Consider the following 24,245-nt stretch of genomic DNA (forward strand, 5'->3'; position numbering starts at 1 on the left):
CCATTCCCCCTCGCCATTCCCATATGGAAGGAAACACAACACACATCAAAGTCACGTCACTCCTGAGGCCTGAAGAGTGGCTTCACTTCCATTTTCAGCCTAAGGGGAAAGATTTTTATCTCCCTGAAGATCTCAATATTGAGTTTTATGGCTGGATGCAAAGACCATAATTTGCCTGTATCAGTCAAATAAGAACATGTGATATGAAATGACAGTTTAATTCAGTAATCACTTGTCCAAGTCTTTTCTGAGAAGTGTCCAACTGAAGTAATACATTCTGATTAAAACTTCACTATGGTAAGAAGCAGCAAACGTCACTTAACTGGATTACATAGCTAAAGAGAACACATTGGCAATATTAACTACTGTCAAATCATCAAACGTCATCCGTATCAAAAAATTGATTCAAGTAGCAGAGGGCAGATACCTTTGTGGTTTGAGGGCGTTGAATGGAAATAAGAGGAAATGTTACCTGGAAACCAATTATGTTTGGTAGAAGGGTCTAATTTTAATCTAACCTGCTCATCAACCACTTTTCTTAATCTGTACAGACTGCACAAGGTGGTGGTCATCGAACGCTTCTCTATGGACATGCAATATTGCTGCGCCATTCCTACAGTGGCATGGTATGTATGAATTTTATCTTGATGTGTAGGTGTTGATGCTAGTGTTGGTATCTATTTTCTATCAGTATTTGTAGCTACACGTGATAACACTCAAACTATTGCCTTTTAAAATTGTCCTGTGAATTATTCACACGAGAGAAGCGTTTCTCCCACTGAACTTAAGGAGACAAAACGGGTTAGGAGACTGGTAATAGGAAACAGTGTCTTTCACTTGTAGGTTCACTTTTGAAATCCAGCCCATGTTGATACAGACCAAAAATTATTAACATCTGATCCCTGTCTGTTGGCCTATGTTAAATGGGTTCATGACTTCTCATTTCCTTTCCCAATGGGATAGTTGTTCATATTACATAAATTACAGTATCGCCACAACTGCCATCTGGTTGGCGATTTGGACACCAGCCAAAGATTGAATGGACAAGGAGACAGAACCTTGTGTATAGTTCAGACAGAAATCTTGCCATTTTCAATCCCTTTCTGGGTGTCCAGGTTCAAAGCTTCCTAAAAGACTCATCAAAATCTTAGAAATTAGACTCAAGTGGAAATCATTCTGTTATTGCCAGCATTGCTCTCCCTGTTTTTTCACTAAAAAGCTGATGTAGTTGAAGACTGACAACATATTTCAGAACATTGATCTTAGCTCAAGTGCAGTTCTCATTAACAGGCAGTTAAAATCCTGGTGCTTTAAAATAGAGTAGTTAGGATTGTTCAAGAAGTGATATAAAGTTCTATAATAGCAGGCTGATGGCTTGTAACACTCAGAATAAGAATCAGGCATGAGAAAAACTACTGATACACGTTGTTGTTTTTTTCAATAGTATCTTTGCTGCCTCTCCACCTCACGGTCTTCGATGGATAAATTGGCATTTGATGTGGGATTGCAAGAAGACACAACAGGTAAAACTTTTTCTCTTAAGGAACCCCATGCCACTGAAGATTCCTTTCGTTTAATCATTAGATTAAATTGATATAAATGCAAACTACTATAAAAAGGTGTGACTGTAAAGTTAAAGGTGCAGAAGTTAAGATTCTTACAATGTTACCATGGCCATGTTGCGCACATGCAATATTTTATATTCCATTTTTTCGTACTGAATATGTAGTTTATTGTGTCTTTTTTAGGCTGTAAAATGTTTGATGTAGAATATTAAGGATATGGCACATTCCCAAGTTATTGTTGCGGTAAAATCCTTGTACATTTTTTTAAATTTTAATTCTATATCATTAATGATGCAATAATGTAGGTGGTTTGGCTTTTCCACAATTTTCATTTTCTTTTTCTTTCGTTCTTTCTTTTGAAAGAGGGAGAGGGAGAAATCACCTCTGCTTACTAAAGTTAGGTGAGGGGTACTGATGAGGTTTCTCCTTTGCTACTGCTGTTGACTGGAGACAATTTCCTACAAGTCTCACAGGGCTACAGAATTGTTTAATTAGCAAGATTTTATAATATATATTTGAAAAGGAACAATTTTTCCAAACGCCGTGAGTATCTGAAAACGGGCTTCATTATGGAAACTAATTTGCAAACAAATTAACAATATATAATAAACAAATTATGAATAAAAGCTACGTGTACAGTACCTTCTAGTGGCGTTAGACCAAAGAATTGACTATAGTCTTAGTAAAAGAGAGCATCGTTAAATTAACAGGTTAATTTTGATAATCTCTTTTGCATCCTCATTGGTGGATTTCCCCTCAATATCTATGCCCTCATTCTCAGAGGAGAACAACTTCTTCCCCATTCTTACTCAAAATCTTGTGACATAGTGAGAAGGAAGGTCCCTTAGTGAAAGAAGACTGGATTGCATTTCCTAAAGAACTTAGAATTGTTAGTCCTATCTTGTCATCAATGATCATTACCAGATTGTTATTCCAACACATGTGAGCTATTCCTATACTCTGTTGGCTGAGCACATATCCTCTTCAGTATTCCTATCTCTGCTAAAGAAGGATACAAGCCTCTGAGCCATAACAGATTTTTCTTAATGAGGTAATGCAGGAACGATAACTCAAGGACAGCTTGTTCTGTCCTTACCTAATCAAAACTGACATAGACTTGGGTCTGCCAGCACTGCATCTGGGAGCGAGCCTCTGAGCCTGGGTCTACAGACTTGTGCTAGTGGGGCCAGTGCTCTACAACTGGCTGTGTAGCTGGTGCTTTGATATTGAGACTTGGGTTGGACCTTGGACTCTCAAGCCTGGGGGTGAAGGTGGGGAGGGAAGGGGTTGCCTGGGTGAGTAAAAATGAGGTCAGGATATCAGGGCTCAGACCTTTTGAATAATTTAAAAATAAACCCTTTGAACTTGTATTTAAGAAATACATTCAAATATAACAGGTTTTAATATCTTTATAACTCAGTCTCCTAGGATCGGGGAGAGGAAATATTGTCTACATTTTATAGATACATTATTAAGATCAGAGAGATTAAGTGACTTCCCCTAGTGACTTAGCCAATGAATATACTGTCATGAATCATGTCTCTGGAAGGTATGTCCAAGTTTTAACTATATATAAGGCATTAAAGTACATATGGACAATAATATATTTTTTTTCTAAATCCAAATAAAACTGAAGAAATGAGAATAATCCCAAGCATTTCTTTTCTAATGTCTCTTTCATTAATCCATGACAACACAGGTGAGGCCTGCTGGTGGACCATACATCCTGCCTCCAAACAGCGATCAGAGGGAGAAAAAGTGCGTGTTGGAGATGACCTCATCTTAGTTAGTATATCTTCAGAAAGATACTTAGTAAGTGTTATAGTAAGAATATATAGATTGTGCTTGTCTTATAGAAATGTTGTTCTAGAAAATGACATGGAAATTAATAAAGCTACTGCTCTACAGTTTGATTTGCAATTTTTTCTCTAAAGTATAGATTAAATAATACAATCTCAGTGTTTGATAAGATAAAAATAGCTGTTAATACTGCTTGAAGGTAAGAGCTAACACTGATATCATTACATAAACCAAAACGTCCTAGGTCTGGAAGTAGTGACGTTGGTATATAGGATAATGATATTGATATTATTGGTTCTTGCATAAATTTACTAATTATATGAAAATGAAATAGTAATTATGAATTCATACTATATAAGATCCTAACATAATTGTGGAATTGTATAATAGAGCTGAGATTAACAAGCCTTTTTATATATGAAATAAAACTTTATATCAGAATTAAAAAAAAATCTACCTGCATAAGGTTAAGATTATAAAACAAACTGGTAAGTGAATCAATAATCAGTTATAGTGATGATGAAATGCTAAGAGAAATTAGAGAGGCTATCAAAATTAAGAACTCAATAATAGTGGGGGATTGCAATTATCCCCATATTGACTGGGAACATGTCACCTCAGGATGCTTTTTAAAGACTCTATAATAGAGGCCCAATTTAAATGTATATCCCAAATTAAGAAACACAGTAAAAGAACTAAAAAACTGTGGCTAACCATATAAAAGAAGCAGTGAGAGATAAAAAGGCATCTTTTAAAAAGTGGAAGTCAAATCCTAGTGAGGTAAATAGAAAGGAACATAAACACTGCCAAATTAAGTGTAAAATGTAAGAAGAAGAACGGCTAGACAAAAACTCAAAAGGTAATAACAAAATGTTTAAGTACATCAGAAGCAGGAAGCCTGCTAAACAACCAGTGGAGCCTTTGGATGATCAAGATACAAAAGTAGTGCTTAAAGATGATAAAGTCATTGCTGAGAAACTAGATGGATTCTTTGCTTCAGTCTTCACGGCTGAAGATGTTAGGGAGATTCCCAAACCTGAGTCAGCTTTTGTAGGTGACAAATCTGAGGAAGTCACAGATTGAAGTGTCACTAGAGGAGGATTTGGTATTAATTGATAAACTTAACATTAACAAGTCACCAGGACCAGATGGCATTCACCCAAGAGTTCTGAAAGAACACAAATGTGAAGTTGCGGAATTATTAACTTTGGTTTGTAACCTGTCCTTTAAATTGACTTTTGTATCCAATGATGGAAGATAGCTAATGTAATGCCAATATTTAAAAAGGCGCTAGAGGTGATCTCGGCAGTTACAGACCGGTAAGTCTAACGTCAGTACCGGGCAAATTAGTTGAAACAATAGCAAAGAATAAAATTGTCAGACACATAGAAGAACATAAATTGTTGGGCACAAGTCAAAATGGTTTCTGTAAAGAGAAATTGTGTCTTACTAATCTATTAGAGTTCTTTGAAGGGGTCAACAAACGTGGACAAGGGGGACCAGTGGTAGACATAGTGTAATTAGATTTCCAGAAAGCCTTTGACAAGGTCCCTCACCAAAGGCTCTTATGCAAATTAAGTTGTCATGGGATAAAAGAGAAGGTCCTTTCATGGCTTGAGAACTGGTTAAAAGACAGAGAACAAAGGGTAGGAATAAATGGTAAATTCTCAGAATGGAGAGGGGTAATTAAGGGTCAGTCCTAGGACCAATCCTATTATTGTGTTGCAATTCTGCCATCTTGTCTGTTTGTTGGGGCTAGGGGGAAGGAGTGGAAAGCAATCCATATAGATTGCTTACTTCCTACTAGGTCAGAAGTGAGCATAGTCTTCCATATAAGAGGGTAGTCAATGCCAGATCTCTTTAGCCATAGGCTGCTTTCTATTTGCAGTGTAAAAAGTGAGTGTGGAGAGTTAATAACTTTTCCAGCAGTAATAAAATATGTGACAAGCTTTCCCAGCTGAACAGTCTGCTCCCGAATCCAAGGAAGAACTACTGCATTGATAGGGAGGCATCATGATCCAGTAGGTGGAACAATGGGCTGTAAATCAAGAGACCTGACTTTTAGTCCTGCCTTCCCCCCACCCCCAAGTGCTGTGACACTGTTGAAACTGCTGCCCTCACTCCAGGTCCCCACCCCAGTATAGATAGGCATGGGTTGCATCTCTTTGAAAGTGATTTAACATACTGCTTAAAAACATTCCATAAAAGCTAAATGTTGTCATCATATCTGCACTGGGCTGTGACCACTTCCTTTCCAGGACAGAGTATGACTCTGCCCAACCCAATCAGATCAGAATGATGTTCTCTTATAAATATTGCTGGCCATTAGGTTGGGCCCATAACCAGTTTGTTTCCTCTGTTGGGGCAACAGAGTTCTGTGAACACGTCCAAATGTTGCCAGCATGTGCCACCATCTACTATATATTTTTAAAAACTGCTGCTGCACTGATTTGTGCCAAATATGTATGGTTGATAGCAGAGCTCACCACTGATAGCTTTCGAATATGCCAGTCTTTTAACATTCATTTAACATTTTGTGTATTTCACGTTAATAAGGATCTGGATAACAATGAATTGTTAGTCTTTCAAACATTCCTCAGAACACATTCCATAGATGTGAAAATGAAATACCAGAGGAGTGATGAAGATAAAATGAGAATTAGTAGCAATGAGGTCAGTGATGCTCAGGCTGAGTAACGTGTTAGAAAATTAATTAAAAAACTTAAAAACTGCTATTATTGCAGTGCAGAGATGTTCAATGCAGTTTAATCATTTCTACATCATAAGAGACATATAGTTACTGTACTGATTATAATGCTGGTCTGCAACTGCATTATGCAAATCTAAGAAGGCTTGAGGTTTGCTTCTCTTTCACATCCAAGATGACAATGACTTAAAGTACGGGAAATTAATACTCTGATATCATTAGAAATGAAAGTTTCTTCCTGAAATTGTTTCAGCATTGTTGACTGATTGGGGGTAAGGAGAGATTCCTTTAAAAAGATTATGTATCTTGAATTGGAAGAAGATTTTCTAAAACAGTGCATCTTATCTATCATATCCCCCCTTAGTCTCCTCTTTTCCAAGCTGAGAAGTCCTAGCCTCTTTAATCTCTCCCAGGACAAAGGAACAGCTGCTTGTGAAATAGGAAAGGCACTTACTCTAAATCTTGATTTATGCCATAAGACAGTGTTCCCCAACCTTTTTGTGGCCAGTAGCACATTCATGTTTTCAGAAGAGCGTGGCGAGCGCCAACAATTTTTCAAGGCTTATTTTGTATCTGTACATTAAATAATAAAAACATCATTTTTAATATTACATAATATGAATCCAGAGAGAAGCCGGTGCCTGCAGCCCCGGAATACTCTGTTCCCAGCAGGCGTGGGGCCCCGGCTTCTCTCCCCTGCTGGGCACTAGCAGGGCTGGTGCAACCATTAGGTGAACTAGACGTCCACCTAGGGCGCCTACTGGTTGAGGGTGCCTAAAAGCCCGCTCAGGCGAGGAGGTGGAGTGGAGGTGAGCTGGAGTGGGTGTGGGGGGGAAGGGCACAGGGGAACATCTCCCCACCCCAGATCACCTCCAGTCTGCCTCCTCTGCTGAGCACACAGCCCCCACTCTAAGTCTCCTCCCCTCCCAGGCTTGTGGCACCGATTGGAGGAGAATTAGAGTGGGGGAATCAGCTCCGCAAACCTGGGAGGGGAGGAGATTTAAAGTGATGCTGGCGTGCTCAGCAGAGGAGGCGAAGCGGAGATGAGCTGGGGTGGGCTCCCCAGGCGGTGTTAGCTGTTGCGGAGCGGGGCTCCCCAGGTGGGGTAGCTCCCGCAGAGTGGGGAGGCCTCCCTGGGCAGGGTTAGCTGGGGGAGGCTCCCTGGGTTGGGGTGTGGTAGGCTGGGTTAGCTGCTGCGGCGGGCAGGTTTAGCTGCCGTGGGGGGCTCCTCTGGTGGGAGGGGCGGGTGGGTGTGGTTAACTGCCGTGTGGGGGGCTCCTCTGGTAGGAGAGGTGGGTGGACATGGTTAGCTGCCACAGGGGGCTGTGGTGGGAGTTAGCTGGGAGGGGGGGTGGTGCAAGGTGGAAGTTTCTCCTAGGTCATGAAACTTCCTTGCACCGGCCCTGGGCACTGGGCAGGTACCGCGCCTGCCGGGGATAGAGAACACCAGTGCCTGCAGCCCCGGAGTTCTCTGTCCCCGGCAGGCACGGGGCCGCAGCTTCTCTCTGGCTTAAGCCGCAGCTCCGCGCCTGCCTGGAACCAAGAACACCAGCACCCGCAGCCTGCAGCCCCGGAGTTCTCTGTCCCCAGCAGATGCAGGGCAGCAGCTTCTCTCCCCTGCTGGGCACTAGGCAGGCCCCATGCCTGCTGGGAACAGAGAACACCGCACCCGCATCCTAAGCTCTTTGTCCTCGTCAGGTGGGTGCACTAATCGGATGCACATAAATGCCCCGGCGAGCACCATGGCGCCCTCGGTCACTGTGTTGGGGACCACTGCCATAAGAGTGCCTTGAATACAAGAACCTTCATGCAATCAGAGACTTTTGGAATGCAAGGGAATAAACAATGTTGTTATATAGATGGGGTTGGAAGTGCAGTTTAATATTAAGCTTGCCCTACACTTCCCATTGAGAGACCCTATTTTTACTTGCTTATGTTTTGGCTAAACTTAACACTTTGGGCTGATGCTGTTTGTGGGAATGTGGATAGGGAAGAACACATAGTGTTGCCCATGTATTCAGAGCAGGGTTTGAATAGCATGCAGTAAATAAGTCCTGAGGCCACACACTGAACAATTAGAATAAAACAAAATATTGAATAGCTGTTGATTAAGTGAACACAATCCATCCTGAACAAAGCAGGAGTTACATGGAAAACATAATATATGATTGTGTAATTACTGACTGTATGTGCTGGATAAAGGTTGCACAGGCAATCCCAATTCTGGAGTTTCCTAATTTTTGAGTGTTTGACCTTGCAACCTTAATAGTGTTCCTTTTTAAGATAGTGTTTTTATGTAATCATAATTAATTATGATGAAAATTTGGAAGGGATATTAAACCTCATACTTCAGGGTTTAAACTGTCGAACTATTAGAGATTAGGCTGATACCGTCATGATTATCCCACATCTGCCTACTGAGGCATTCTTTCTCCTTCCTCTGAGCATAAGAATGGCCAGACTGGGTTAGGCCAAAGGTCTATCTAGCCCAGTATCCTGTCTTCTGACAGTCGCCAGTGCCAGATGCCCCAGGGGGAATGAACCGAATAGGGAATCATCAAGTGATCCATCTCCTGTTGCCCATTCACAGGTTCTTGCAAACTGGGGCTAGGGACACCATCCCTGCCCATCCTGGCTAATAGCCATTCATGGACCTATCCTCCATGAATTTATCGAGTTCTTTTTTGAACCTGTTATAGTCTTGGCCTTCACAACATCCTCTGGCAAGGAGTTCCACAGGTTGACTGTGCGTTGTGTCAAAAAATACTCCCTTTTGTTTGTTTTAAACCTGCTGCCTATTAAAGCATCTGGAAATAGCCACTATCATGATACAAGATTAGTTGGACCTGTAGACTCAGGCACAACCCCCCCCCCACCTCTGACACTCCCTATATGTAGATGGGGGAGGCTGGAAAGGGGTACTGTATAACTAGCAGTCCCAGCTCTACACCAGATGAGGACTTACCCTGGCCCAGTGGGCCCTGGCTCGCTATTTACACTACTTTTCTCACTGCTTTGCTTCATCAGATGGGTGCAAAGGAACTCGAGTTTAGCAAAGTGTTCAATCCTACTAAAACTTCTTGGGTTTTACCTAATTTTGGATTAAAACCTGGAATTTTCAGCTCTTTCCCCAGAATACAAGGGGCTGGTTCCCCCCATCCCAACCCTCAAAAAATACTTAACTCAGGTTTGCTCAAAAGTTTCAGAGATCTTTTAGTGATCCCGGGTTCCATTTCATTTTTGTATCCAAACCTGTCAAGTTTTTAGCTGTGTTATGAAAACTTTACACAGCTACAATTTTAAGGGTTTTACTTCCCCTCCCTGTTCCTCTCTTCCTTCCTGTAAGCAAATATCATTTCTAAATGCTGTTTTGACAGAATCCTCCATTGTCAGTATCATGTATATCCACTGACTTGGACAAAACAAGTTGAGTCGGAAATGAAGTTATACCTGGCAAATTAGCAGGATGGATGCTGTTCATTGTTTTTGTTTGTGAAGTCACTATGCTCCCTTATGCTTTTTCTGAAGACTGCTTACTTTTAAAATAGTCTTAAAATCAAATGTTCTTCCCTCCTGTGGCATAAAGAGAACACAAAGCATGACACTAACTGGCTGTAGGTACAGTTATGTGAATTTTGATTCCTTGCCTGGCATAAAAATGTTTATAGCAGGGTTATTTTACATCACATTGGGCTTTCCCTTTGCCTGATCTCAGTCTCAGTAAGGAGAACTAAGCAAAATTGTGAAGACCTTCTTTCTATTCCATTGAATTCCTTCTCAGAGGCACAGCTTTTGTGAGGAAGGTCCTTTCAAGACATGATTTGGAACCTACTGGTATTGCTTGGCTGGCTGGCAAGGGTAATTATCTGCGAAATAAAAAATGACCCTCTGTCCCAAGTCTGAAAGGCTCAATAGTCATTTAGAGCCATATTCTGGATCCTGCCGTGCAGTGCGAGGAATTGGGGAGAAAGGTTACCTGGAAGGCAAGAGTCAGCTACGTGTGTTCTCTCATCCAGAGGTTTCACAACATTTTTTTGCTGAGCACTCTGTCAGAGATTCATGTCCCATGCATGCCCCCTACTTTCTAAGGGGGGACTCACCCTGTGCAGCTGAGGAACCCTTTTGCTCGCTGAAGCAGTTAGGCAGTTTCAGCTGCCGGGACCCGACTTCTTGCCTATCTCGCTCCCACCTGTGCAGGAGAAGTTAATGGGGCTATGCTGAAGGGATGGGGTCCAAAGGGGGCACTCTCTTCCAGGGGATGAGTACTCCTGGGGTGCAGCTTTCAGCTCTCCACTCAGTGTCCCCACCGGCCTCCCCAGCAGAGGAAGGTAACTGCAGCAGTTGGGGAGTAAGACCAGCAGCAGGGAGCCTGGTCCAAGCAGCTAATACTGACTGCATAAAGCCTTGCCAAAGAGAGCCCCCTCCTGACCCTGGCTCTTCAGTGTGACCCTATCAGGTCCTCCTGCCCCCTGATAATCTCATTGTGCTCCACCAGGGTTGCATGCCCCCCAGTTTGCTCTAAGCAAAGAGAAGAAAAGGGCAAAGGTGTTAGCCCCACTGGAGGTTCTACATGCTCCGAAGAAGCTGGAGCAAATCTGTAACCTCCATTTCCTGCACTAGCTGATGAACCTGCTTCAATGATGTTGCTATTGCTGGTTTCATGTAGAGTCCTGAAGCACCCTAGGAGGCATTGTTTGCAGGCAGAATATTTCCAGACGCTGCTACTGGTGTGGTGGCTCCCTGAACCCTTTTCTCTCCTCCAGTGGAGCAGTGGCTTTAATATAATCTTTAACATACACTTCTCAAGTTGCACCAGAAAGGAAGCCTGTTTTGCTACTTGGGAAAGGCTGAGAAATTTAAAGAGCATATAATTATCAGCTACAAGTAGATGAGATATCGGCACTGACCTGGCTTAGCTGTAAGGAAGCCTCCAGCATGCTTTTTGTTTTCTTCCTATTTTGCTCTCTGCACACCAGCGCGTTCTTCAGTACAGAAACATTAGATATGTTTAAGTATGTTTTTCTTGAGTGACGGAAATGTGTGGATTGAAATATATTGTGTGTTTCCACAGTGCACTCTGCATTTCTCTCGTGTCAGCGTTTGTGCGTGCCTTGAGTGCTGAATTTAAAATAAAATGAGCTAGGTATTTGGAGGTATTGTTTTCTGGATGTAATTGTGGTACTAGAGGCATGGCTTGAAGGTTCTTGCAGAGATATGCTTCTCTTATTTAAGAATTTCAATAAATCAGAATGCACAAGATTCTGCAGTGAACACCAGTGAACAGAACTGTGATTGTGAAAGATTATTTTCCTTTAGGCCAATATATATTATGTTAAATGAGGCTACAAATGATTGGAGAACCTGCTGTGCTGGGGGAGATTTCAGTTTTTCAGTAATCCTAAATAGGCTGCATAGTTTACATATATTTATAAAACATTGTGTTAAATCTCCTTTGATTTAAACACTATGACTGATTAACACCTGTTTTAGGGTCTGATTTCCTTTCTTGTTAGAGAGGCTGCAGCTAGCAATTAAGATTGCCTGATGCTCTCCATTACAAGACCCTATTTGCAGTTGCTGTTTAGTTTGCCAAAGAATTTGGGCTGAAATTTTCCATGCTGGGTGTTTGCCTCAGTCTGGTGGGTTTTTTTTCTTTTATTTCAGTGAAAATGGTTCAGCTGTTTCTCAGAATGAGGTTGGGGGAAAATAAGTAGTTTTGCCCCTGTTGAAAAAGTTCCTACAACTAGTTCACTGTAAGGATGTTCCTTCTGCCATCTCTGCGAAAATCAGCCTGAATGTATCAAAATTATTAGCCCTTGAAAATGTTTTCACATACTGGGGCCTGGTCTACACTATGCGTTTAAACCAATTTTAGCAGCGTTAAACCGATTTAACCCTGCACCCGTCCACACAACGAGGCCCTTTATATTGATATAAAGGGCTCTTTAAACCGGTTTCTGTACTGCTCCCCGACGAGAGGAGTAGCTTTGAAATCGGTATTACCATATCGGATTAGGGTTCGTGTGGCCGTAAATCGATGGTATTGGCCTCCAGGTGGTATCCCACAGTGCACCATTGTGACCGCTCTGGGAAGCAATCTGAACTCGGATGCAGTGGCCGGCTAGACAGGAAAAGCCCCACGAACTTTTGAATTTCACTTCCTGTTTGCCCAGCGTGGAGCTCTGATCAGCACGGGTGGCGATGCAGTCCCAAATCCAAAAAGAGCTCCAGCATGGACCGTACGGGAGATACTGGATCTGATCGCTGTATGGGGAGATAAATCTGTTCTATCACAGCTCCATTACAGAAGATGAAATGCCAAAGCATTTGAAAAAATCTCCAGGCTATGATAGAGTCCACAGCACAGTGCTGTGTGACAAACGTAACGGAAAGCCAAAGAATCAAATGGACGCTCATGGAGGGAGGGGGTACTGAGGACTCCAGCTATCCCACAGTCCCCAGCAGTCTCCGAAAAGTATTTGCATTCTTGGCTGAGCTCCCAGTGCCTGTAGGGTCAAACACATTGTCCGGGGTGGTTCAGGGTATAGCTTGTTAATTTACCTCCCTCCCCCCCATGAAAGAAAAGGGAAAAAAATTGTTTCTTGACTTTTTTCAATGTCACCGTATGTCTACTGCATGCTGCTGGTAGACTCAATGCTGCGGCAGTGAACAGCAGTATCCTCTCCCCTCCCCTCCCCGGTGGCAGACAGTACAGTGCAGAAAGACTGGTAGCCATCCTCGTCATCATCCCGTGAGTGCTCCTGGCTGGCCTCAGGTGAGGTCGGCCGGGGGCGCCTGGGTAAAAATAGGAATGACTCCTGGTCATTCCCAGTAGATGGTACAGAATGGCTGGTAACCGTCTTCATCATAGCAACTGGGGGCTGAGGTCCATCAGCCCCCTCCCTTTCATGTGTAAAGAAAAGATTCTGTACTGCCTGGACTATCATAGCAGCTGGGGTCTGCCTCCCCCTCATTTTGTCTCACTAACAAGTCAGTGCTTCTTATTCCTGCATTCTTTATTACTTCATTACACAAATGGGAGGACACTGCAACGGTAGCCTAGGAGGGTTGGGGGAGCAGGGAAGCAATGGGTGGGGTTGTTGCAAGGGCACCCCCTAGAATGGCATGTAGCTCATCATTTCTGCAGGATCTGACACGGAGCGGCTGTGCTCTCTGGTTCTCTGGTACACTGGTTCTCTAGTACACTTGCCCCATATTCTAGGCAGGACTGACTCTCTATTTTTAGATACCATAAAGGAGGGATTGCCTCGGGGAGTCATTCCCATTTTTGTCTTTGTGCCCCCAGCCGACCTCAGCCAGAGGCATCCATGACAGCAGCAGACGGTACAGAACGACTGGTAACTGTCATCTCATCGCCAATTTACAATGGCATGGCAGACGGTACAGAACAACTGATAACCATCTCTGCTGTCTTTCAAAAGCAAATGAATGCTGCTGTGTAGTGCTGCAGTCCCGCATCTGTTAGCAACATCCAGTAGACATACGGTGACAGTAAAAAAAAAGCTGAACGGGCTCCATGGTTGCCGTGCTATGGCGTCTCCCAGGGCAATCCAGGGAAAAAGGGCATGAAATAATTGTTTGCTGTTGCTTTCACGGAGGAAAGAATGAGTGATGAGATTTACCCAGAATCACCCACGACACTGTTTTTGCATGATCATGCATTGGGATCTCAACCCAGAATTCCAGTGGGCGGGGGAGACTGCGGGAACTATGGGATAGCTACGGGATAGCTACCCACAGTGCAATGCTCCAGAAATCGATGCTAGCCTTGGACCATGGATGCACACCACCGAATTAATGTGCTTAGTATGGCCGCATGCACTTGACTTTATACAATCTGTTTTACAAAACCGGTTTATGTAAAATCGGAATAATCCCATAGTGTAGACATACCCTCAGTAGAGACTTCTTAAAGTCTGACTGATACATTTTCCAAAGATTTGTCTCTACTGAGCATGCTCTATTCTGAAGCTGCAAAGGCTGAGCAAAACTTCACCTGCATTTGCTCCACCTGGCTAGTGGGAGCTGGGGCTGCGGTGTCAGGTGCAGGATCTGAGAGCTGGGAGACTCTCTGTCTTCCACTGTCATTGTCTCCCTGATGGCTCTCAGGTAGCAAGGAGAAAACATCCAGACTTGAATGCAGAGTGATGAGGGGATGGCAATGGGGGAGATAGGGACAAAGGGTTGGGGCTGGATAGGAGAGTGGGACAAGAAGCCAAGGAGGGTGGTGTCGGGGGGCTTGGGATGAAATAGTGGTGATGGGGTACTGGAACCTGGAGAGAAATAGGGAGGGTGGAGAAACTGGGACAAGGACAGCCTGAAAGACATGGGGCAGGAAAGGGTCAGACTAGGTGGAAGAGGGTGGGTTTTCCTCAGAACCTGGAATAGAACTCAGGAATCCTAAATTCAACATTAAAGTTGCAAAGTCAAGCCCTCTAAATTTAGGCAATGCCAGAATTAAGATTTCCTACATAATGTTAATTTGATCCACTTGTATGTGTACAACATGATATAATCTTTAATTACATGATCACTTTCTATTGTTTCCACTGGACCTCTGCATCCATTCAGTGCGCTGGATGGATGGTGCTAAGGGGGTGAATCAAGTTGGATAGTTAAAGCTGTTGTCTGTAGGATCTGTGTTTCATTTGTTGAGAAGTAGAAAGGTGTGTAGAGGATGAGGCAGGGTACTGCAAGAAGATAAAAGAAGGTTTCATGGTTAAGACAGCTGAATGCTTCCCTGGAGAACTGGATTCTATCTCTGCCACACATTTCCTGTGTGATACTGGGCAAGTCACTTAAATGAAAATTTTCACAGGTGGCCAGTAAACATACATTGCTATCCAACTTAAGATACGTTTGATCTGATCTGCAGAAGTTCTGAGTGCTGAAATAAAATGCTATAAAACACTAAGTGTTCTGAAAAATCAGGCCATATTCATGGGTTGTACAGTGCTTACCACCGTGAGGTTCTGGTCCAAGACTAGTGCTCATAGTAGTGGCAGATTAGTCAATGGGCCCACAGGGCCTGTGCTCAGGAGCCCTGGCCAATTGGGGGTCTCAGAAAAATGGGTGACCCGCCCCCAGCAGACTAGTGCCTGGGTGGGGCAAGGCCATGCTGCACTCCCCGACAGCAGCGCCAGGTGGGTGGAGCGGGAGAAGCAAGGGTGTTGGAAAGATAAATTTATTAATGTTGGTGAAGTATTCAGGTGATTCAGTGATGAGCAGTATAGAAAAGCCCATAAAGAAGTTGTTAATTCTGTATTCAGAGCAGGATTTGAATCATGTGCGGTATATCAGATGTGGGGCCACACTGAACAATGAGGAGAAAATTGAATATAAAGTACCTGCTCATTAAGTGAGCACAAGCCATCCTATGCACTGAATGAGGCAGGTGTCCTGTGGAAAAAGATAGCGTAACTAAAAGATATAATTCTGTTCACATTAATGATATTACCTGATCCATCTCAATGAGCTGGGAGGTCAGTGGGCAGATTTGCAATGCTTTTATAATACCGTAGCAGTAAGATGTGCACTGAGAGAGACCAGGCAAGAAACAGAAAGATGGGATGACATACTGCCATTATGCTGTTGGTAGTTGACACTCTATTATTTTAGTCATTACCTGTTGTAGACTGTCTCCCGGCCATCTGAGTGTGTGTCAGAAATAATAAAAAAAATTTGAAGTACTGTGTTAAAGTCACTGATGCCATTGCTCCTCATGTCTGATCTAGGTAACTTAGTTTAGGATTTTCTAAAGCACCCATTACTTTGGTATCTAAGCACTGTTACAATCAAATAATTTAAAATACACTTTGATACTATATGTGAAAAGTGGTTAATCTGGTAAAATAAATAATAATTAAAATCTAAGTTCTTATTTACCAGTCAGTTCTCAGTAGCTTCTCTGTAGTCTTTACAGTATATCAGAAGTCCCCAAATACATATTAATGGAACTGATTCTGACAGTGTAGAGGGCAGGCTTTGAAGGATTACTGCAAGTTGCATCTTTTAATAGTAGAATGTCTGAGACAGCAAAATATATCTTCACACCACTTAGAAAAACAGATAAGAAGACAGACTTAAAAGATAGCCACGTGATGGTTGCTGATTGGGCACATGAAGAACTGAAACTGAGAAGGAAGAAGTGTATTAGGCACTCATTCCAAGATAGCAGAGAATACATTGGCAAAACAGACTACACGTTAAAAAAAAAAAAGGGAAAAGGGTGTAGGGACAAAATTATAAAGGCCAAGGCACAAAATGACATTAAACTGGCTAGAGACATAAAGGATAACAAGAAAATATTCTACTAATACATAAGAAACAAAAGGAAGACCAAGGACAGCATAGGCCTATTACTCAATGGGGAGAGAGGGGGAACAATGACAGAAAATGTGGAAATGGCAGAAGTGCTAAAAGACTTTTTTGGTTTTGGATCTCACCAAAAAGGTTGGCTAGAAACTGTTTTTTGTTCCAAAGCACCAAGAACCTTTATGTTCTGCAAAATCACTTATATGACTTCCTTTCTAATGCAAATAGAGACTTGTTATGGGTTTTAGTCCAGTGCTGCCTCCACTACGCTCTGGAAACAGTGACTGGGTATGCTCTTATTCACTCAATTGTTTCAGAGGGTATTTTCCTCCCTTTTCTGCCTATTTCCCCTCCACATATATATTTTCTCCTCTGTAATGGCTTGATATAACCTGTACCTTACTTGGATCAGGGAGAACCTGTATCTGCATCATACTTCTGCAGAGTAAACTTGGTGATTGGTGCAGCTGATATAGATTGGATTGGCATGGTGAATGCAGTTCAGATATATGGTTAATTCACGAGATGGAAACCCTGAAGCATATCTCCTCCCCTAAGTGCATTGAGAAGCACCGAGGATGAATAAACCAGTGCCAAATGTAGAAAATCCATTATCTGCTCCCAAATTGAAATGAATAGGCAACCACTGAGCCTAAACACTCAAAGGAGACGTTAGTAGTGGTGAAAGAGGCAATGAATTGGCACCAGAGTTTCTGCCTCCCTCTTAGGAAGAAACCATAGACAATCTCTATTCTAGTATAGCCAATCTGTAAATTATAACAAGTGCAAGTTCCATTGATGTTCTATGCTGAGTAGGGCTAAACCACCTTTCATTTTCAGGTGTCAGAAAGTCATCCAATGGATTCATGGTCCAGGATACAGCTAAATACAATTACAAGAGACTTCTGAATATCTTGAAAAATCATTTTGGGAGTATCGAAGGGGAAATGATTATAAAATATATATAAAAAACAGAGTCAGTTTTCCATTTTGATAAGACTAGTCCTTCCCACCTGGGATGTTTTCTCCTTGCTTTTAGTTAAGATGGGCTAACTTTATGGCAGACTTTGCCATTTCTGTGGTGTTTAGATGGATTATCTTTTTCTCTCTAATGTGGACTATGCCTGGGGCACTCACACCTCTGTCACCTCTAGCCTAGGTTATTGTAATTCTCCTCTCATTGGATTTCTCTTGTAACTGCCATTTATAGGGTGTAGCTTCCCTGACTTTTGGTATTTCATTTGTGGTAATTGCTAATACCCATCCTTCAGGATCTGCATATAGATTTACTTCAGAGTCTTCCTTGACCATACATAAAAACTATAATGTTCTAGGACAGGAACAGATGCTTGTAGGTTGTGAACTGAGGACCTAGATACATATTAATTGACTTCATATATAGAGATCCAATTAAATGAATCCTGTTTGGATTATATAACAATTTTGGATGGGTCAGAGGATTTATTTTTCTTTTGTAGCTACTGTACATGCGTCCCTGTGATATAATGTACTGAATCTGTAAATCTGGCCTGTGAAAGTCAATGGAGAATATTACTGTGTGTTAATACTGAATGAATGTTTCCATGTGATTTAATTAAAATCTGATAGGAATTTTTAAAATCTGTAATAAATATCTAATTTCTCTCCTTTGTGTAGCATCTGTCTTATGGCAATGGTAGCTTACATGTTGATGCAGCCTTCCAGCAAACACTCTGGAGTGTAGCCCCAATCAGCTCAGGAAGTGAAGTAGCGCAAGGTAAGATTGACTTGACTTTAGTTACTAGAGTCCCCTGGGCTGTGAATTAAATACATCCCCCTAAAAATCTGCCAGTGATTCGTGTATTGTAGCAATGGGGTTTCTCTTGCATGAACATTTGATCTCACAAATGAATGTAAAAAATATGTTCCAAAAACAAAGAATAAAAATTGTGCCAAATGGTAATGATTTTCTGCACACTTATTTCTAAGGAATGGAAAAAAATGAAGTTAATTTTTGAATGAAATGAATTTATCCTAAAGTCACATTAATGTTGAAAATAAATGATAGAATACTTTACAGTCCAAATTTAAAATTACTCTCCTATAGCAATCTTAACGTTGCAATACATATAGGGAGAACTGGTAGTGATACCTGTATTTAGGTTACCAAACAATTTCTATATATGTGTTTAGCCCACACTAACAGTGAGGCTATTTGTCCACCTCTAATTGTTAAACCACATGTAGAGGATTATCAGTTTGCTACTGCTTCTAGCTAAGGGCCTTGTTCTTTAACTCAGCCAGTAGATGTTCATGCTTATAAATCCAAACGGCCTGGGTTCATTCCCTGCATCTGTCTTGAAGGGTGAGCCAAGGACTTGCTGGGCAAGGAGAATGGGACTGCTTGTGTGAGGAGAATGGGACTGGGATGGACTATGGATGAGGAAGAGCCAGGATGGAACAGGCTGTAGAATGGGTCTGTTATATTTAGGGTCTAGAAAGAATTTTTATTCAGTTGTTGAATTTGGGCAAAGGATTCCTGAGTTTCAACACTGTGACACATTAGTACATCTGTGGGTGGAGGTGGAGGAGAAAGAGGGATCCTTCTTACAAAATAATCTTTTATTGTAGAAAACTCAATAATTTGTAATTCTTTTAGAAAGTAAATTTTGTGATTTACTTTCATAAATACTGTACTGACAGGCATTTTAGCAAACTCACAACATCCTTTCTTTCCCAATCTACTGCAGGATGCATATTGGTTTTTTTTTAAAATGAAATAACACTCACCAGTTTAAATTTTTGTTACTAACGATTTTTCTGGCTGGTATTGCTGTTGGTTTTGTTCTGATTTGATTAGCACTATCATTAACACCAATTCTTTTCATTTTCCTTGTTCTGTGAGGGGAACAGAGCCATTTTACACATTCAGAGCTTGAATAAAATGGTGTTTGCTACAGTGAATTGTTAGGCAATTATCAGTGCATGACTGAAAAGTGGTAGCAGATGAGGTGTTCATACTCACAGAAGATCATATGAAAATGATGCCAGTTTTACATTTTTGTATCAGAGCATTTGATTGAAACTCAAGTCAATACAATTTTTCCTTTTTGCCTCTTTTATAGATATAAGGATTTTAACTAACTGACAATTTTTGGGAACAGCATTTTCCCTTGCATAGGTGATCATCTGGGTAATGTCAGGAACAATTAGTGTTAGTGAAGACTTTATTACAGCAAAGCCTGCAACCACTACTATAATTAGGTCTGTCCTTTGTGAAGGAAGGATGATCTTGAAGTTAAAGCACTGATTTTGTGTATGACCTTGGACAGATCACCTTGGTCTCTGTGCCTTATTTTATCTCTAATTAAAATATGGATAATTGTTATCCCAGAGTGCAGGGTCACATTAATTTAATTAACGTCTATAAAATACTTTGACATTGTTGAACGCAAACCGCAAAGTTATTGGTTCTAGGTGTACGTAATTCCAGAGAACACCTGTTCTGGGTCAACATTTTCCATTCTCTTTAAAAAAAAAAATACTGTTATAACTTTAGCCCTTTGTTTTATAGTAGTTTGTAGAAACAAAAAAGATATTTGTGTCAGATTTTTGAAACATTTCAGTAAGTTAACAATGGCTTTTATTTAAGTAAAATGTACAGATCGTAAGTCCGTGATGTGAAATCGGCATTTGTAGCCAAAACTTAAATTAATTTGTTACTATGTAAAACCTGGTTGCATTATTTTTCACAAACCAGTGTTACGGAATCAGCAAACATAAGTTGATTAGTGGAAGTGGGTCTTTAACTACAAGTTAAACAAGACTGTACAGTAAGTTGCACGGGGGCAGTTTAAAAAGACTTGCTTTGGGCAGCATTTTGCCTTTTGAAGATGGGCACAAGTCTGAATACACACATCTGTATTAACCCCAATATGGATCCATATTACAAAGTTAAAATGTATCTGGTAATGACTCTGAAGGAATCATAATAAGCTATCATATCAAAATCCTTTACATACAAATAAAAAAATTCACTGTTGAAAACTCCCCAAATAAATTTGTGATATTTCAAAATAAGAGAAGAAAGCCAAATGCTAATCCAATATTGAAGCTTAAATGAAGGCACTGAATTTGTTCAAGAGCATATAGGGTTGAAAGGATTTTTTCTTAGCATACGCTTTGATTTCAAATATGCATACATGTGCTGCTTTTAAAATTTATATTTGAAATTCTGTGCACTGTAATTGCTTTGCAATATAGCTAAATTATCCAGCCCTTCTTGTTATAAGATTACATAACTATTTCCCTTCTAGCATCCCATTTTCACATGTTCATAACTTTTTCGAATGACTTTTCAGGCTGAAATCTGTACCCAAAGATAAATGTCTTTTCAAATAGTTGAACAAAAGTAGAGTAACTGTTTCTGAGTATGAGACATTCTCCTTCCCCCACCACCATTCATTTAAAAAATAAAACAAAAACCATTTTTTTTCCTGTTAAGGAAAATGCTCCCATCACCTGCCACTGGCTGTTCAGCTGCCCTTTGAGTTAAAAACCTGGGAGAAAAACAAGTGGGTTATGAACATATAAGTGCATCAAATACATATAAAGAATGGTTCGCAAAGGGGCAAATTGAGTCCGCAGTGCCTAGGCTGAGGATCTTGGCAGGACATTGGGAAGATCCATGCAAGAGGAGGCAAGGAATTCACATACCTCTGTCACATAGTGGCAGTAGAACTGCTCTGTGGAGGCTACTCCAGGATCAGGAGCGTGGCCATGCAAAGAGCTGGACTCTGTGCTGCACCAGAGGCGCATGCACCCAAATCCTGCTCCCTGTCTCATGAAAGAGCAGGCACTAGTACTGCACCTGGGGAGATAAAGGCAGGATTGGCTCCATAATGTGGCTAAATCTGTTTCTATCCAAGGACAAAATATCTGATACAAAGATTTTATACCAGTAGGATGCCAATGACAATTTTATTTTCCTTTTTGGTACTATAGTAAAACCAAGGCAATTAAGCTGTCAGATCATGTACAGATGGAGATCCTGATATAAATCCATACTAGCAAGGAGAAATTCAGGGTTAGGCATTGAATTTATTACATTTTGGCAACACTAGTATAGCTTTTCAGGCTAATAAAATCTCACTGAATTGAACTGGAAATGGACTGAATCTCTATCCTCTTAGCTCATCCTATTATGGGAAGCATTGTGAGGCCATCATAACATTCAGTCAGTTTTTAGTACCACATGCATAAGCAAAATGGGGCTGAAAGAAAAGGTTCCAATTTCCTGATCTCACTTGCTGAGATTTAAGTGCGGTCATTAGGGATTTATTTCCAGCTGCTGTCTTCAATTTCACATGTGCTGTGTACCACACACACTTGTGAGTGCTTGCAGGTCCCAGATCTGTATATGCACCCATGGTGTGGATACGTGGAACAATTGGAGACTGTTTTGAGGCCAGCCAGAAAGTGAGCTTTTAACGTTGCTTGAATGTGTTTTTTGTGATTCAGCTCAGACAAATATATATGACTCTCTCTTCTTCCTTTCATTCAAGGATATCTGATAGGAGGTGATGTTCTGAGGCTATTGCATGGTCACATGGATGAATGCCTGACTGTCCCTTCAGGGGAACATGGAGAAGAACAGCGAAGGTAGGTCTTGAAGCCTAAAACACATAGAGGGGTAACAAGCTTTATTGAATTAATTTTGACACTCACTGATATTACAATATTTCAGCATGTTAGACTGATACAGACATCGCTCATCCTAAGGAGAGATCCCATTGGAATTAACTCTTTGTATGAAATTTACAGCCTCCTCTGGAGTTCCCTTTTTCAGTTTCATTAACCTTACTTCCTTTACAGTTGCAAAAGTAATAAACTCTGTTGGAAGTGGACTTAATCCAGGAACATCATGCAAGTGAACTGAAATTGGAAGAAAACTGAAACAAGTTCAACCACTTAACAACTTTTAAATTAATGACTTGTGAGTCACCTTTTTGCTTATGTCCTTAGCCTAAAACTAAATCTGGGAGCATAAATGCCTAGAGACCTCCATGCCCACTGTGCTAGAAACTGAGCTGTTGTGATGGACAGAGTGGCAGGACTAACTGTGTACTCTTCTTATGACTGATTTTTGGTTCTTTAATATCCACAAAGACCTGTATGCAAACGTCATCAGTTTTGTCACATTCCGTAGCATACACACTACCTCAGGAGGTGATATAGCAAGATCTTACAAGCTGGGGGGCATAGTTTATTTATTTGATAGGAACTCTGAAGGAAATCCAGAATGCAGCAGGAATTTGTAATGGTGATTTAGTATGTGAATCTTTCTTCTTAATCATTACATTTCACCACCACCTCAGCATGGTGATAGGGAACGGTATTTGGGGAGTTGCTGTCTCTCATATCAGCAGTCATATGAATGAATCAAATGGGAGGTAAAATCAAAATTCTGTACGTTTGAGGTAATTAAAGAGCCCATTAAACTTTTCTCAAGAATATGGCATTAATTTATTTTCTGGCCAAATGCCAATTGGATAACTTTTATTCTTTCCTAAACATTGCCTTGGTATAAATTTAAATCATATAAATTATTTCTAACTTCAGTTCCTAAAAATAGTTGTGTAGCATTAACATCAGATGAGTTGCTATATTATAGCATAAGTGGCTCCATTTCAATGAGAATGAAGAGCTTTCTTTGTCTATCTTGTTTGTAAAGTCCTTTGGGATAAAAGAGTTTACATAAATATATTTTACTGCTCCCTCCTTCTTTATCACACTAATGAAAATTGGGCAGAAGGAACATATTTTCTAAGTACTGCAATATTGGAAATTTTGAACCTTTCAGGTTCAAAAGTATTACCTTCAAATTGTGAACTCTTTGGAACAGAAACCCATCTTTTTGTTATGTTTTTGTACAGTGCTTAGCACACTAAGGGTTCTAGTCCATGACTGGGGCAGGTAGATGCTACTGAACTATAAATTAATAGTACTGTATGCTCTGTCACTCCAAAATTTAGTTTTTATGATGTATGAAAATGTGATTTTTCTCACTGATTTATCAGGACAGATTATTTCTTCAATTGTATTAATTGAATGATTATAGAAACTAGTATGTGGAGGAGGAGATACTTTGTATATAACTCCTGAAATATTTTAATAATTGTTTGATTGCTAAGCAAAGTAAATTGTTATCTCAAGACAATATAGATTGCTTTGTTTGTAACCTACCAGTTGGTTTGTAGGGTAGCCATTTTGCTAGTTATGCCGAGAGATCCCTTGATTATGTTTTTATTCTTTCTTGCTTATAGCATTGCAGATTTAAGATTTGTGCCTTTCATGTTTGCTTTTTTGGGTTCCCTCTCCTGGCACTTAAAAGCAATAAATAAATCAAGATTTTTTTAAAAGAAAAGGGTTACTGGAACTAGGTTTCTGAGCTCATATTTAGGTGGCTAAATACTGACTTGAGAGTCTAGTTTCAGGCACTATAGCAGGCCAGATAACTGATTTTTTTGGGTTTGTTGGCAAGTTGGAAAAGTGAAGATGTTTATGTACACTTTTTTTTTAATCTATTAATGCAATCTATTAATTATTGAGAGAAGCAGACCAGGATAGGATATACATTTATACAGATATGAAAAGCTGCTTAGAGATAAGAAAATAGAAACAGCATATAATTAGAGAATTATTTTTATCTTAGTGTTTCAAAAATATTTCTCCCCATATTCCTTGTGATTCACTGATTTCCGTATTAGGTTTGCTCATTAAAAAGATCTTTTCCCTTCCAAGTTGTTTTCTAAGGTAGCTAAAAGAAATTAGATAGCCCTTGTTGTGTAAAATATATA

The 24,245-nt window shown here is 40.7% G+C and overlaps 1 protein-coding gene across 4 annotated transcripts in view; it reads left to right on the plus strand.

Annotated features, from left to right (window-relative positions):
* Positions 1-24,245, plus strand: part of RYR2 (ryanodine receptor 2) — a 737,385-nt gene that overhangs the window by 260,409 nt on the left and 452,731 nt on the right. For all 4 annotated transcript variants that reach the window (XM_030556966.1, XM_030556967.1, XM_030556968.1 and 1 more), the window contains exons 6-10: positions 552-626; positions 1,445-1,523; positions 3,265-3,377; positions 18,064-18,163; positions 21,951-22,047. In XM_030556966.1, the coding sequence (XP_030412826.1) occupies positions 552-626; positions 1,445-1,523; positions 3,265-3,377; positions 18,064-18,163; positions 21,951-22,047 (464 nt within the window). The remainder of the gene's footprint in view (positions 1-551; positions 627-1,444; positions 1,524-3,264; positions 3,378-18,063; positions 18,164-21,950; positions 22,048-24,245) is intronic.

Source organism: Gopherus evgoodei, chromosome 3, assembly GCF_007399415.2.
Source record: "Gopherus evgoodei ecotype Sinaloan lineage chromosome 3, rGopEvg1_v1.p, whole genome shotgun sequence".
NCBI classification, from domain to species: Eukaryota; Metazoa; Chordata; order Testudines; family Testudinidae; genus Gopherus; species Gopherus evgoodei.